The sequence below is a fragment of the Triticum dicoccoides genome, chromosome 4B (assembly GCF_002162155.2).
Source record: "Triticum dicoccoides isolate Atlit2015 ecotype Zavitan chromosome 4B, WEW_v2.0, whole genome shotgun sequence".
In the NCBI taxonomy this organism is placed as follows: Eukaryota; Viridiplantae; Streptophyta; class Magnoliopsida; order Poales; family Poaceae; genus Triticum; species Triticum dicoccoides.
The window spans coordinates 488,202,640-488,216,697 of record NC_041387.1 but is presented as its reverse complement, the minus strand read 5'-3'; the positions used below and the strand labels follow the sequence as shown (position 1 = coordinate 488,216,697).

The 14,058-nt window shown below is 48.8% G+C and overlaps 2 protein-coding genes across 3 annotated transcripts; one reads left to right on the top strand and one right to left on the bottom strand.

Annotated features, from left to right (window-relative positions):
* Positions 1–5,929: 5,929 nt before the first annotated feature.
* LOC119291039 (neurofilament heavy polypeptide-like) lies at positions 5,930–9,128 on the top strand. Its single transcript, XM_037569730.1, has 3 exons — positions 5,930–6,262; positions 7,341–7,656; positions 7,747–9,128. Exons 1-3 carry the CDS (start codon positions 6,173–6,175, stop codon positions 8,835–8,837), a joined length of 1,497 nt encoding a protein of 498 aa, XP_037425627.1. The 5' UTR covers positions 5,930–6,172; the 3' UTR covers positions 8,838–9,128.
* Positions 9,129–9,227: 99 nt separating this feature from the next.
* LOC119291038 (receptor-like kinase LIP2) lies at positions 9,228–13,258 on the bottom strand. Of its 2 annotated transcripts, none has more exons than XM_037569729.1 (10): positions 12,243–13,258; positions 12,052–12,137; positions 11,834–11,952; positions 11,581–11,696; positions 10,744–11,475; positions 10,493–10,653; positions 10,312–10,391; positions 10,042–10,195; positions 9,758–9,907; positions 9,228–9,650 (listed from the first exon to the last, which is right to left on the bottom strand). In XM_037569729.1, the coding sequence occupies exons 1-10, from the start codon at positions 12,382–12,384 to the stop codon at positions 9,420–9,422; spliced, it is 1,971 nt and encodes a 656-aa protein (XP_037425626.1). In that variant the 5' UTR covers positions 12,385–13,258; the 3' UTR covers positions 9,228–9,419. The 2 variants fall into 2 exon arrangements, with proteins under 2 accessions (XP_037425626.1, XP_037425625.1); XM_037569728.1 differs by having other exon boundaries at positions 12,052–12,140; positions 12,243–13,209.
* Positions 13,259–14,058: the final 800 nt, after the last annotated feature.

Below are 14,058 nucleotides of genomic sequence, written 5' to 3'. Positions count from 1 at the left end.
TGTTCTGCTCAGTCTATCTGCTATAATCTCCAGCATTGCTATTGCCGTCTGTGTCAACTTATTTGGATTCTCTCGGTGGTTCCTACCGTATTGGTTTGCTCTCATAATATGATCAGCGGTTTAGTTAGCCAACTTCTGTTGGTCTGTATTACGAGTTATGGCTGTAATGACGTCCCATGGCCGATGGTTACGGATTGCCGTTCGATTTCAGAGGCATGAAGCCGACCCCATGCTTATGAGGGCATCCCCTAGAAGCTATAATAAATGGGGAGTGTAGGAATTAAATTTGGTTTGTAGGAATTTTATAGGAATCTCATAGGATATGAGGTGTATAGAGAAAATTCCTTTGGTTTGTAGGAATAGAATCCTATCCATATGGAGAATTCTTTCTATAGGCTAATAAACATTAGCCTAGACTCGGTGAAAAAAATTCTATGATGTGAAGGGCATCATCTTTTCTATTCCTATTCATAGGATTTCAGATACATGTCACCTCATTTTGTATGACTTTTCTATCCTATGATCCAAGAAGGCCTAAGCTCATGTAGCAGAGCCCCAAAACCTTCTATCCTATGAACCAAGGAGGCCTAAGCTCACCTAGCAGAGCCCCAAAACCTTTTATCCTATGAACCAAGGAGGCCTAAGCTCATCTAGCAGAGCCCCAAAACCTTCTAGGGCTTCTTTGGATCACATGATTACAAAACACAGGAGTTTGACGGGATTGTAGGTGCAAAACAGAGGAAAACTGTAAGAATGGTCATTTGGATGGAACACAGGAAAGTGCCTCGATCCTACACGAATCGGTGTAAAAAAAAAGAGGTTATAGTGGATGTTGAAATTCCTATATGATTGAGGGGTAGGAATGCAATCCATAGGGAATTTTGGAGGTGTCGTTCCTTTGATCCAAAGGCCTACCTTAGGAAAGAATTCAATGGATTGGAACCCTCCAATATTCTTTTGAAAATCCTTCAATCCAAGAGGCCCCTATATTTCCAAAAAAATAGATTTGTATCCCTGAATTGTTTTCGTTCTTGCCTAGATGACGAGAAGTACTTTCGATGCTAGGATGATTGACCCCCTCCTTCCTTCTCCCCCAGCCGCCTAACCCCCCACCTCCAACTTAGTTGTCCACCTCGACTACATTGAGAATGTCGGCCTCGATGCCCTGGCCAGAAACAACCTCTAGGACTAGATGTTAGCGCCCCGCCTTCCCTGGCAGGGAAGACTTGTTCCATCTCAGGAGAGGGCTCGCCTGGTCCGTGCTCCCCTGACACCCCCTACGCCATGGAGTTGACGTCAAGGTCCTCTCCCCCACTCTCGCCTTTCTTCTCCTCTCCATGTGGCTGCCCCGCACCCGCCTTGGTCCGGTTTCGACGATTTGCTCTTCTTCCCTCTCCCTGATGTGCTTTCCTTCCTCACGAAGGAGCACAAGACACCGTTGTGTGGTGTGCACGTTGATTGAGCATCATCAGTGAGTTCGTCGGTGTGAGGCCTACCCTCATCCATACATGGTGTGTGTGTGTGTGTGTGTGTGTGTGTGTGTGTGTGTGTGTGTTTCTTTTCTGAGGCCGGAGATGAGCAACCCAGCCTACAGAACAACGTGGTCGGCTTCCTCTTGCCTTGCTCACCAATTATTTGCGCTAATTTGTGTAGAGTGAATGGACTGACTACATGACAAGGAATTGTGCTCTATAAAGTATGCTAGTACGTTTTGAAAATGTTTGTATTCTTTATACGATTTGTGTGGTAAATTTATATGATTTTAGCTATTGTCTACTTCTTTGTTCATTTTGCCATCATGCATATGTATGAGCTGCCCACTCATTTTCCATATGATGTGAACATCACGCTTAGTTCTGAAATTGCCATCAATGATGATTTTAGCTATGGTCTACTGCTTGGTTCATTTTGCCATCATGCATGTGTATGAGTTGCCCACTCATTTTTCATATGATGTGAACATTGCACTTAGTTTTGAATTTGCCATCAATGATTTATAGCATTTGTCATGTCTCCATTTTTTATCACGAAATTGCCATGATTTTTTAGGGAAAAAATAGCTTTGTTCATTTGCGATGCATCAGGCATTTCTTTGTGTGTCTCAATTTTTTATTCGTCTCAACATTTTGCCATGGCAAATTCCTTTTATGATGGCAACTAAATATTCTTGTTCTCATGGCAAATTCTCTATGGATTTTTCTACATGGCAAATTCCTTTTGTGATTGCGACTAAACATTCCTGTTCTCACGGCAAATTCTCTATGGATTTTTCTACATGCCATGGCATGGCAAATCTTATACATGACATCGCAAAATTCTGTGTTAGGTACATGGGAAGTTCATAGGTTTCTGTAATGTCCACATGGGGAAGTTTACGAAATTCGAAAACATGTCACATGGCAAATTTTACACATTCTGGTAATGTTTCACACGGCAAAAAAAACATGTTTTAGATGGCATTTTTTCGCTTTTTTGGTGTGTAAGACATGACAATTCTAGGAATTGTTGCTAAGAGTACGTGACAAATGTAGGAAATTTTAGCGCTTGCGAGGCAACTATAGGATATTTTGCTCTCCACAAATGGCAAAATTTTGAGAATTGTTTCTTATGGTCACATGACAATTTCGAAACATCCTTTTTTTTTTCAAAACACGGCAATTTTAGAAAAAAATAACTATCACATGACAACTCTAGGATTTTTTTTCCCTCCCCACTCATGGCAAAGTTAAAAAAAAATCTTTCTTGTAATCACATGGCAATCTCAAAGCATGGCAAATTTTAGAAAACATGTTAATGCTCAAATGGTAACTATACAAATTTTTGTTCCACACATATGGCAATTTTGAAATTTGTGGCCACATGGAAACTCACATTTTCTAAATTAGTGGACCCCAATTTTGGAGTTATAACGGCAAACTTGTGTACCACGACAATCAAATTTGTCATGATTTTTTGTACCATAGCCATTTTTTCCTTTGCACCATGGAAAATTTACTTTATAGTTGATGGCAAATATACTATATGAACAACGGCAAATTAAGCTTTTTAACCATTTTGTAATTTTCTTTTTGAAGCACGACAAATTTATCGAACAATGCATGGTAAAATTTCCTCTATCATGTTTATAACAATCCATGAAAATTGTATCGAACAATCTATGGTAAAAAAAATTAGACCATAACAAATTGTTTTTGTTCTCTATCATGGAAAACTTATATATTTGGCCATGGCAAGTTCATTTTTGGTACCATAGAAAATTCATATTTTGGACCATGGTCAATTATATTTTCAGAGCGTGCCAAATTTGTTGCAGAAACCATTGCAAATTCATTTTTTGACACCATGGCAAATTTATTTTTTGAATATCCACATGGCAAATTTGTTTCATGAGACTATTTTCATAATAAAATTCAAATTTTGGCCATCATCTTTATAAAACAATGACAATTTAAGTTCAATGTTAAGTTTTCTTTTCATGTTTTAAGGTATGTCAAATTTTGTTTCTCATGCATGCCATTTACATAAGGCAAACTTATGGTCAAACATACACCCACTATTATGGCTAACTTACGTTTTTTTTTATTTCCTTTGTCAGTTTTGCTAAAGCACATCTAGATGTGCCATACGTATTGCACATCCAAGTCCCATGTCATTGATTTTACGCGAGATTTGTGTGGGTATTTTTTTTCCTTTGTATGCTTGATTTAGTCACTTAGATGTGCAATCCCTAGGGAGACCCTTTGTTTTTTAATCTAATATCTAATGACCTAAAGCATGATAGCTCAATTTTAAATATGAAGTTTCTTACCACACATGTTGTGTTTTTTTGTTATGACCTACATCATGGAAAATTTTCTACAATTTTTATTCCTCTATATTTTCATGGCAATTTTGCCATGCATGATTTTTTTTAATGTGCTAGATATCGGCAAGTTTTTGTATATAAGATGACGATTAATTTTTTATACACTCCATGGTAACACTTACTACATGTGCCAGTGTGATTTTTTTTGTTTTTGTATATTGGACAATTTTCACTTTTTTATTCTATGTGCAAAGGGAATCGTGTTGGGCAGGAGGCCTAGTAGAGGGCCTAGCTGACGTGGGTTTTGCGCACACGGTGCGCTGGGGCGGGGGTCATATCGAACGAAAATGTTCGAGCAGGGGAATTCCTCATCGCGAACCTTTTGTTCATTCCAGCCCACGATCGATCATTAGATCGTTATTGAAATCCAGAGTTTAATCCTCTAAAATAGTTTTTCGGAGGACATGGATAAGACGAGGGAATATACTACATGGATTTGTTAGAGATGGGCTAAGTTTGATTAAAGACAATTCTATATGACCCGCATGTTTACGCGCTTTCTATCTGACCTAGCGTTTGCAAAATATGCTTACATGGCTTTCTAGTGCTGAAAGCTCGGTTGTATCTCTATTAAGATATACTATTTTCTTCAGAAATCATGCTTTTTTATAAAAGCGTACTATCTTGAATATCTTGTTTTACTTGAAAAAGAGCCATCGACCCCTTTTTCTAACCCAAACAAGGAAAAAATGAGGTTTTCATTACTAGGGTTTAGATTACTACAATTGGCCATTTGTCAAACTAAGGTTGTCTATTCCACTCGTCCATCCACCCATGCTTGTGCATATCGAACTTCGGTCTCACACATCACATCCGACGAGACACTAAAAAATACTGAAAAATAAAATACTTATGCTCACGTCACTCTCAAGCCCGAAGTGCCAGCTATTCATAAGTGAGACGATAGAATAAAAGTAGACGCAATACAACATTAGTAGAAAATTCACCGCCCCGAGACCTTACTCATTCCCATGACCCTTGTGTCCCGCCCGTCTCAAGAATGCTATCACATATAATTATGGCTTAAGATACGAGTAGCATGTGTTCGAAAGGTTTTGGTAGCCTACAAGAGAGAAAAGGTGTCGATTTGATCATAGTTCATGTAAATTTGACATACCCAAATTTTCACAAAATTCAGCAAAAAAGTGCCATTTTGATCATAGTTCGTGTGAATTTTAACAAAAGAATGGGTTGCATTTTGCGATTTTTTGAAAAGCGGTGGAATTCATATACGGTAACGAATTGAGTTAGTTTTTGTTGGACGGTTAAATTTCGGGTCGTTGATTCAATCCGGTAAAACTCGACACGGCAGAACATGAGCTGGAATTGCGAACATGGTTAGGAGTACTGCTACGATCCAATCCTGGGATTTCCCCCCCACTATCATGCTGCTACGATCATTGTTCAGGCGCGAGATTAAACAAATCGGGGCTGCCGCCTCACAAAAAAAAAAAACAAATCGCAGCAGCCCTCCCTCGGCATCCAAAATCCAAAATCCGAAATCTGAAATCTTCAGATCTACGCGAGCGGGACTCCCCGCCGCCGCGCGCTCGGGGGTTTTCGCTGGGCACCGCAGAACGAACGGGACGGGGACACGGTCACGGAGCCGCGCGGGAGGAAAAAAGAAAGAGAAGGCAACGCGCCTCGCCTCCCACCGCACAGCCTCGCGCTGGGCTGGCAGCCACGCGAAAGCCGCGCCCCACGTGCCGGCCCGCTATCACCGCCTTCTAGGTCGGTTCCGCGCCGCGGGGGGCCCACCCCGCGAACACGTTTCGTGTGCAACGCGAACACGCCACCCCCGCCCGCTCCCCGGCAGGTGGGCCGCCGCGCGGCCTAGCCAATGAGAGCGCGCCGCTTGCCGTGCCCCACACGCACCGCCTCCCGCCCCCCTCCACCCGTGCCCCTCGCTGCCATCGGGCCCTGCGGGCTTCCGGTCCCGCCCGTCAGGGACTCCGTGTAGAGGCCTGGTTGGTAAGCGAGGCGGACGCGCCAGTTCCCCGCACGACTCGGGCACCTCCCCTCCGGCTATATATACCGCCCAACCCCCGGACCCTCGAAGAGGCTACCCTTTTCTTCCGTTCCCATCTCGCGTAGCCGCCGCTAAAATTTCCCCTCTCCTCCCCGTGAAACCCTAGCCGCCACACAAGAGCCAAATCCCTCCCGCCGAGAGCCCCCAATCCGTTCCGTCGGATTTCTTCCCGCGAATCGAAATCTCCTTCGGTTCGCGGTCGATTAGGGCGGGCCTCGCCGTCGCTCTCTTGATTCCGAGGGTTCGCGCATCGCGCAGCGGGATTCACACCGGCCGCCATGTCGAGGTGCTTCCCCTACCCGCCGCCGGGCTACGTGCGAAACCCAGTGGCCGTGCCCCCCGTTCCCGTGGTGGAGACGACCGCTAAGGTTTGTTGAACCATCGGATTTACAACACGCACGTCCTCGGATCATGTGTTCTTGCCTGTTGATTCTGATCAGATCTGTTGGGTGTGCGCGTGCGATTTGGGAATCGCATGCCAGGGGAGGCTAACCTTGCCGCCGATGCGTCGGTTAGATCGATTGCCTGTTTCTGCTGACCTAACCTCGCGGCCCGATCTCGTGCCTGCTAAGCGTGCTTAAATTGGTAATAACCTGAATGCAAACAAAACATGGTCTGTCAGATGCGCCTTCCAGTTTTATTGTTACAGGCCTACATTTTTTGAAGGATTGATTCTGTACCCAGATTGACGCCCGTGATGTCTTGATTTGTCAATCGCATTGCTAGTTACGAGACTAAATTTTCTGTGAAAAATACTCCTTCCGGAGATCTCACTTGAAAAGGCAAACATTTCATATTCCTCCAGATTTAGCAATGAGAAATCCATAATTTCCTGGCTTGCTAAAATTGTTAGCACATTGGGCTTTCTCTTGGATTTGGTTACTAGCACCAATTACCCACAAATTAGTGTGCTCACTTTGTGGTGTCGCTATTGTGTGGTTCCATTGGCCGTTACTTGCCTTATCCTTTTTGCTATCTTGTTTATCTTGTAGTCTCGCAATCTTGACACATGCCATTTGAGTTGTCCATATATTCTTGTCTAAAGTTTCCTTCGTGGTCTGAATTTTGCTGTCTCTGTTCTGGAATTTGCTGTCGTTTTTTGTTTAACTGTTCTTTGCCTGGCAATGAATGTGTCTTCTGCGTAGTATGGTTGTGCAAATTTTGATGTGCTCTAATTCTTTGATTCTATGTACTTGCATTGTATAAGGATTATGACTAACTGTGTAAAGAAGATACGGAGTATATATCAAGGGTACTGAATTATTATTTGTGGAAGATTCATGTATTAATTGCTAACTGTAACTTGTAGCACTTCTGTGTTAGTGCTGCATTATTTCTATGTGTGCTTGTGTAAGTTTGAAACTTCATTACCATACTGCAATATGCTGCATTGCATTGCCATCGTCTGTTCTAAATCAGAACTGACGATTAATCTGGTGGCTGAAGCTCCAGAAAGAAAGGGAAAGGGCCGAAAAGAAAGAGAGAAGGAGGAATGACAAGAAAGCTTCCCATCCGGGTGGTGGTGAGACAAAACATTCAAAACGCAGCCATAAGAAGAGAAAGCATGAAGATACCAACATAGCTGGTCCGGAGTCCAAAACTGCCTCCAAAGAACAGTTTGAGCAGTTGGAGAAGAGTGGACTCTCAGAAGAGTATGGGGCTCCTTCTTTCATTCAGACAATTCATGGATCACCAGAGAGCTCTCAGGACAGCAGTAAGCGAAGAAAGGTGGTACTCCCAGGCCCTAGTCAAAATAAGAATGGTGAGGCTTTCACATCATATTTTTTGGTTTCTGTTGGTTTTAGTAAGCATTCTCTGCAAGAGTTGCTGACCATGAATTATGATTTTGCAGGGACAGTACTTCGCATTAAGATAAAAAGAGATCAGGAATCTCCGTCAGCCATGTCGGATGGTTCTAGGGTTCTTCAGCAACCACCTGTCCAACAAATGGCTACACCTTCATCCTTGTTGAGTAAGCAGAATGCAGTTCAACCTCGCAGGGATGTTATGGTAAAGTCAGCTGCCGGTCTCCAGCAAAGCATCAAGAGGGATACTCAATCTGTGCCAAAACAAATGGATGTAAAACCCCCTGCAACGATCTTGCAAAGAGTTCCTTCCATGACAAATATTGCTCCAAAGGTGGATCCCCCAACCTCGGCGAAGATCATGCAAAAGATAGATACCCCTACCTCAGCAAAGATCATGCAAAAGACAGATCCCCGGGTGCCTGTTAATGCTACACCTTCATCTGCCAAGGTGAAGGGAAGTGCTGATCCTTTGCCTATGCCGCTGACACGACGAGTTGTTCCTCCACCTGCTAAGGCGGCACAGAGAGGCGACATTCCTCCTGCCAAGGTTGTTGACATTCCTCCTGTGAAGGTGTTGCAGAAGGTTGACCCCCTGGTGCCATCCAAGGTGCTCCGAAGAGATGCTCCTCCACCGAGTTTGCCGGTGTTGCAAAAGGAAACAATAGAAGTCGCTGCTTCCAACCAGCCAGACAGGCAGCAGCAGCCCGTCCTGCACAAACCAAAGGGGCCTGTAGGCACTCCCCTCGTCCAACAGCAGCAGTCAAGCACCTCCTTGGCGAAAGAAGAGCCTTGTTCCTCTGGCAGGAACACCGAAAAAGGCACAGTACCAGAGGCTAAGCAGTCCAAGTCTGATCGTAAGAAGAGCCGCAAGGCTGAGAAGGAAGAGAAGAAAGAGAGGAAGTTCCGAGATCTATTTGTTACCTGGAATCCACCTTCCTTGGAGATTGAGGAGACCGGGAATCTCGGCGACCAGGATTGGTTGCTCGGCGGTGCAAAGAAACCTGATGCCAGCAATAGCAGCTGCAAGGCAAGTGATGGTTTGGCGCCCATGGAGCTGGAGTTTTCATGGCAACCAAGGGCTATTCATTTGCCCGACCTTCATATGTATCAGTTGCCATATGTTGTTCCCTTTTAGGTTTGTGTAGGAAGACTGAGGTTAGATGAGAAGTAGAAGAGATGTTGGGAGATAGCTGTGCCGGTGTGGGAGATAGTGTTCCTTCACGGCAGTTTTCCAGCTTTGTTTCCTAGTTTTTCTTTTCCAGGACGATGGATTTGGCAACCTTCTGTAGTGTTGTTAATCTATTATGACTTAATTTTTGGTTTCAAGCCACTGATCTACGGACAACCTTGAACCTTGAGTTTTAAGGTTATTGTAATGTTGTATGACAAATCTTGTTACCCCTGGAATGAATACATCATTCAGATAGCAAGACCATGTAAATAAACTGGAGAAGGAGCTTCTCGACAAGACCATACACTTATAGCTCTAGTGAAGACGTGGCTTTGTGTCCGAATTACAGCATCAGGCACACTGAAAGGCATTCATTCCATTTTTCACTTTGTTTTTTCTCTGTGGGTGGCATATCTATCGGCTATCATGTCCCTAGGTGCCGGAAATGTGGCACCTGCTTTGTTTATGTTATGTACACGAGTTTGTAACTCAAACAAAAGACAAGCAAACTCATCCAAAAAGAAAAGGAAATGTTAAACAGGAAGGTCAATCGAAGCTGGAGGATCGGCTGCAGCGTTCTCTGAGGTACTCCTCGAGCGGGCTGAGGTTGGTGTGCTCGGTGCTGGAGATAGACTCGGCGTCCTCCACGTCCAGCAGCGCCAGGCCTAGGTGCGACCTCACGTTGGCCGCCGGGTAGGTCTCGTCGTCCACCACGCAGTCCGGCTCTGAGGCCGCCAAGCTCGTCGCGTCCTCTTCCCCCCGTAGTATGCTCAGTATCTGCCACCACACACAAGCAAATGTTAGCACTTGAAAAACTGCAGGGCCTTTTTTCCCTTTCTTCTTCTGAAGAAGAGCCTGCTACTCAGAGAGAGAGAGAGACGGACCTGCGATATCGGGGGCCTGAGGCGCGCCGACCTCCCGAGGCAGAGCGACGCCGCGACGGCCATCCGCCTCACCTCCACCTCGTCGTGCTTCACGTCCAGGCTCGGGTCCAGCAGGTCGGAGATGTCGCCGCCGTTGAGGATCGGAGTCGCCTGTCACGTACGTCAAACGGAACAACCGCGTCAGCACAATCTCTCTCTCTCTCTACACGAGGATGACAATGATAATAACGTAACACAGTGAGGTGGTTATGTGTGTGGGTTTAACTGGGATTGCGAGGGCTTACCCACATGACGAGACTTTGGTGGTGGCCTTTTGGTGAGCCGTCGCCGGTGATGGGCCTCCGCCCGGTGAGGAGCTCCAGCAGCACCACGCCGAACGCGTACACGTCCACCTTGTCCGTCACCTTCCCGTACATGAAGTACTCCGGCGCAAGGTACCTGCGCACACAAGGATTTTGGTCTTCGTCACCCAAACACGGCGCTACGTACTTCAGACTGAAAGAGACTCGTGTCGGTGTGCTCCATGCATCTACAGATACAAGAAGAAGACGTACCCGAACGTGCCGACGACGTCGCTGTGCGTGAGGGACGACGGGCTGGACGGCGCCCAGATCGCGAGCCCGAAATCGGACAACTGCCACCATCGGTACACAGTTCAGAGTTCAGAGTTCATGTCTGTCAGTACAAAAAACAGACAGACAAACTGCATCCCTGAATTTAAGGGTGCAGTACTACCTGGGGCTCGAAGTCGTCGGTGAGGAGGATGTTGGAGGACTTGACGTCGCGGTGGATCACCGGCCGCGAGCAGCCGGAGTGCACGTAGCTCAGCGCCTCGGCGACCCCGACCGCCGCCCGGTACCTCTTCTCCCACGGCAGCGCCGGCTTCGACCTCTTCCCTGCAAATTCACATGTCCACAGCCGTTGTAGACCACCGACGCACGCCCACAAAATACAGCAGTGTGTCCTATGCAAACGTGGTGCCGTACCGTGCAGGTTGTCCTCGAGGCTGCCTCGGGGGAGGTAGCGGTAGACGGAGATGAGGTTGGGGCCTTCGACGCAGACGCCCACGAGCGGCACGATGCGGCCGTGCTGCAGCTTGGTGATGATGTCCACCTCCCGGAGGAAGTCCTTGGACGCCTCCGCCGACGCCCTGCACAGCTTGATCGCCACCTGCTGCCCGCTCGCCAGGCCGCCCCGGTACACCCGGCTGTGCGCGCCCTTGCCCACCAGGTTGCCGGGGGAGAAGTGGTTCGTGGCGTCGTACAGCTCCTCGTACCGGAACCACCGGCACCGGGACGGCACGCCGCCGAGCATCCGCTTCAGGTCGGTTGCCAGCCCCTCCTGCGCCGGCTCCGGGGACGCCGACGGCGAGGAGCGGCGCGGCAGGCTCATCACCCAGTGCACCACCGACTGCTTGCGCGTCGTCTCGTGGTCACCCTTGCTGGCCTGCGCTGCGGGTGGCGCGCGCCGGAGCAAAGGCCAGCCGAGCTTCTGCTCGGGCGCCGCCACGCGCACGACGACGGCCTTGGCATCGGCATCGGCAGCGTCGTTGTCGTCGCAGGGCTTCTTGGGATGCGGCGCGGCGCACTGGTCGCAGCCCACGGCGTCGAAGTCCATGGACCGCGCGCTCCGCCGGTTGGGGTTGGGGATGATCACCTTGGGCTCCATCCCGACGCTGGGGTGCAGCAGCGTGCGGAGCACCGGCTTGGGCTCTGCTCCTGGAGGAGGACGAACGTAGCCACCCAACGCTTTAATCCATCAATCACCCACTCACCAACCGATATCAATTCGCAGCTAACATCCAGAGTCAGTACTCTACTAACCAAGTGGCGGCCGGGGGGCCTCCCTGACGAAGATGGCCTTGCCGCCCTGGATGGCGACGACGCTGGTCGTCGGCGGGAGCTTCCTGGCGCAGTACTTGGCGAGGCAGGTCGAGCCACTGATCGAGCGCACCAGAAAAGAAGAAAGAATCGATTACTTTTGGTGTGTGCGTTAACGAATCGTGCAGAAAACAAACAGTTGGATCACGCCAAGATTGCTGCTGTTGCTGGGAGGCGACCATCAGCACTGACTGACCCGAAGGAGTACTTCTTGTTGGTGCCAATCACCACCACCATGGCCGCGCAGAGCTTGGCCTCCTTCACCAGCACCTTCTGGATCGAGCTCCCCGGCGTCACCCGCCCCACGAGGACGATCTGACGGACACAAAAAGCCATCAATACCAGCACATGAGCGCAACCGCCAACGACATTAATGGCGGTGAAGGCATCATGCTTGCTTGCTTGCTTACGCACGTCTTTCTTGCTGCAGATGGCCTCGTACTCCGCCAGGTAGTCGTCCAGCGTCCTGATCAGCGTCAGCGCGTTCGTCTTGCACAGGTCTCCTTCGATTCAAGACAAACACAAGGAAATGCTACCATGAATGGAGCTGCAACTGCAAGCAAGGTTCTTGATGGATAGGAATGGGATAGGGGCGAGGTACCTACCGGATTTGCGGTAAATGTGGACGGCGACGACGCGGTCGCCGCTCCTGGCCGCCTGGTTGAGCGCCCACTGGAGCAGCTCCTTGCCGACGGCGTCCATGTGCAGCCCCACCAGTATGCACCGCCCGACGCCCTCCCCCGCCATGCTTCCCCCACCAGTGGCAGCTCGAGAGAATCACCAGGAACCACACTTGTCCGCCATGGCGATCGATAGATAACACTCGCCGCAGCACGCAGCCGGCGGCTCAACCACTAACCGCCGTGGACCTCCCCTGTTGGCCGATACGAACCCCGCTTACCGCAGCCAATGCAGCACCACTACGACCCGGAACCTCCCCCTCCGCCGGAATAGAAAATGGCGCGGCTGTCGTCGCAGGGGCGGCCTCCCGGAAAGCGAGTCCCGTTACCGAGAACCCCCGTCCCGCGCGCCGAAGCCAAGCCACCCGCCCGCTTTACAGCCGATGGATGATCTAACTCGAGCCGAAAGGGGGCGAGGGGGATGAACCAACGGACTGAGGAGGATGAAGATACAGTACAAGCGCAAGGAGCCAGAGGGAAGCGGCAAATATATCCTACCGCTAGGAGTTGAAGCGGGCGGAAGATGTGGCGGAGCGAAGGGGGGAAGGCGGGCAGCGAGCGGCAAGCGACAGAGGTAACTACCTAAAATCTGGTTGGGTTGTCAGGCCTCAGCCCCGGCCATGGTATATAAAATTTCACTCTTCATGGCGCCACGACACGCCGCCGGCCGTCACCATCGGCAGGCGGGGCACGGGGCGGGGGCGGGCTCCGCCCAACCACTCCAACCACGAATGCCGCAGGAAAGACACGAGGCCGCGCAGGCCGCAGGGGCTTGGGTTGAACGGCCCGAGGCGGTCTTCGTCGCGGTCCGCGGCGGCGAGCGGGCTGGCTTTGCTAGGCCGCTGTCTTTTGTGCCGCCGGTAGGCCGATGGCTAGGAAAGGGAGACGGCGACCAAGACACGCACGCATGTGAAGCGAAGTGGAGGTGATGCAATGCTATGGGATGGGATGGGTAGATAGATATGGTCAATTGGGAGAAAAGTATTGTAGTACTAGTATGTGTGCAGCAGGATCTGTGATGATGAGGCGGAGAAAGGCGACGAACAGGGGACAGGAACTTCTCGGTGGAGGAGATTGGAGGGGTAAAGGAAAGGAAAAAAGCGGGAAGATGGATGGTTTGGGGATTGACCGAGGGAGCTCCATTGGTGATGATTTGTACTACACAAACTGGAAGAAAAAAGGGAGAAAAGGAGAGGGATAATAGTCTCCGAATCCACATGGCTACACGAGAAAAAGATGAGGAAAAGGGATATGGTTGTACTCTTTCGGAAAGAAAAAGGCATCTAACTAACAAGTAGTAGCATTTCTTGGGATTATTAGACTGTAACCATCAGGATCGCGTTTGGCACATGGATCATCTTTCCGCGAGCAGGGCACCCAAATTTGTACAACGGGGTGTTTCAGTAGGACTGTTGTACTACCACTAGTAGTAAATAGTTACTGGTCTGTGGCCTCGTTGCAAAGATGCCAATGCTTGCACTGGGATTAGCAGCATTCTTGGTGCTGCCGTATCGCACACTGCATTGCAAATTCAGTCACGCACGCAGCGTTGACCGGCGAAAGCATCACCCTTCGTACGGGTCGTTTTCGTTTATGTAAACTGTGTCCCTCTGGTTCAACATTTTAATAGTAACTCTCGTCTGATCTATGGCCAGACGTGGACCGCTGGTAGTTTAGTGATATGATGATTTTCAACCACGATCAACATCCATTCATGTTACGTCTATCTGTATTATTGGCA

Excerpts from the sequence above, each read along its gene's own strand:
- LOC119291038 (XM_037569728.1), bottom strand. The coding sequence starts at position 12,384 with ATGGCGGGGGAGGGCGTCGGGCGGTGCATACTGGTGGGGCTGCACATG. Across the intron at positions 11,476-11,580 it reads GGCCCCCCGGCCGCCACTTG|GAGCAGAGCCCAAGCCGGTG; the intron begins GTTAGTAGAGTA and ends GTCCTCCTCCAG. Across the intron at positions 10,392-10,492 it reads CCGACGACTTCGAGCCCCAG|TTGTCCGATTTCGGGCTCGC; the intron begins GTAGTACTGCAC and ends CGATGGTGGCAG.
- LOC119291039 (XM_037569730.1), top strand. The coding sequence starts at position 6,173 with ATGTCGAGGTGCTTCCCCTACCCGCCGCCGGGCTACGTGCGAAACCCA. Across the intron at positions 6,263-7,340 it reads TGGTGGAGACGACCGCTAAG|CTCCAGAAAGAAAGGGAAAG; the intron begins GTTTGTTGAACC and ends TGGTGGCTGAAG. Across the intron at positions 7,657-7,746 it reads CCCTAGTCAAAATAAGAATG|GGACAGTACTTCGCATTAAG; the intron begins GTGAGGCTTTCA and ends ATGATTTTGCAG.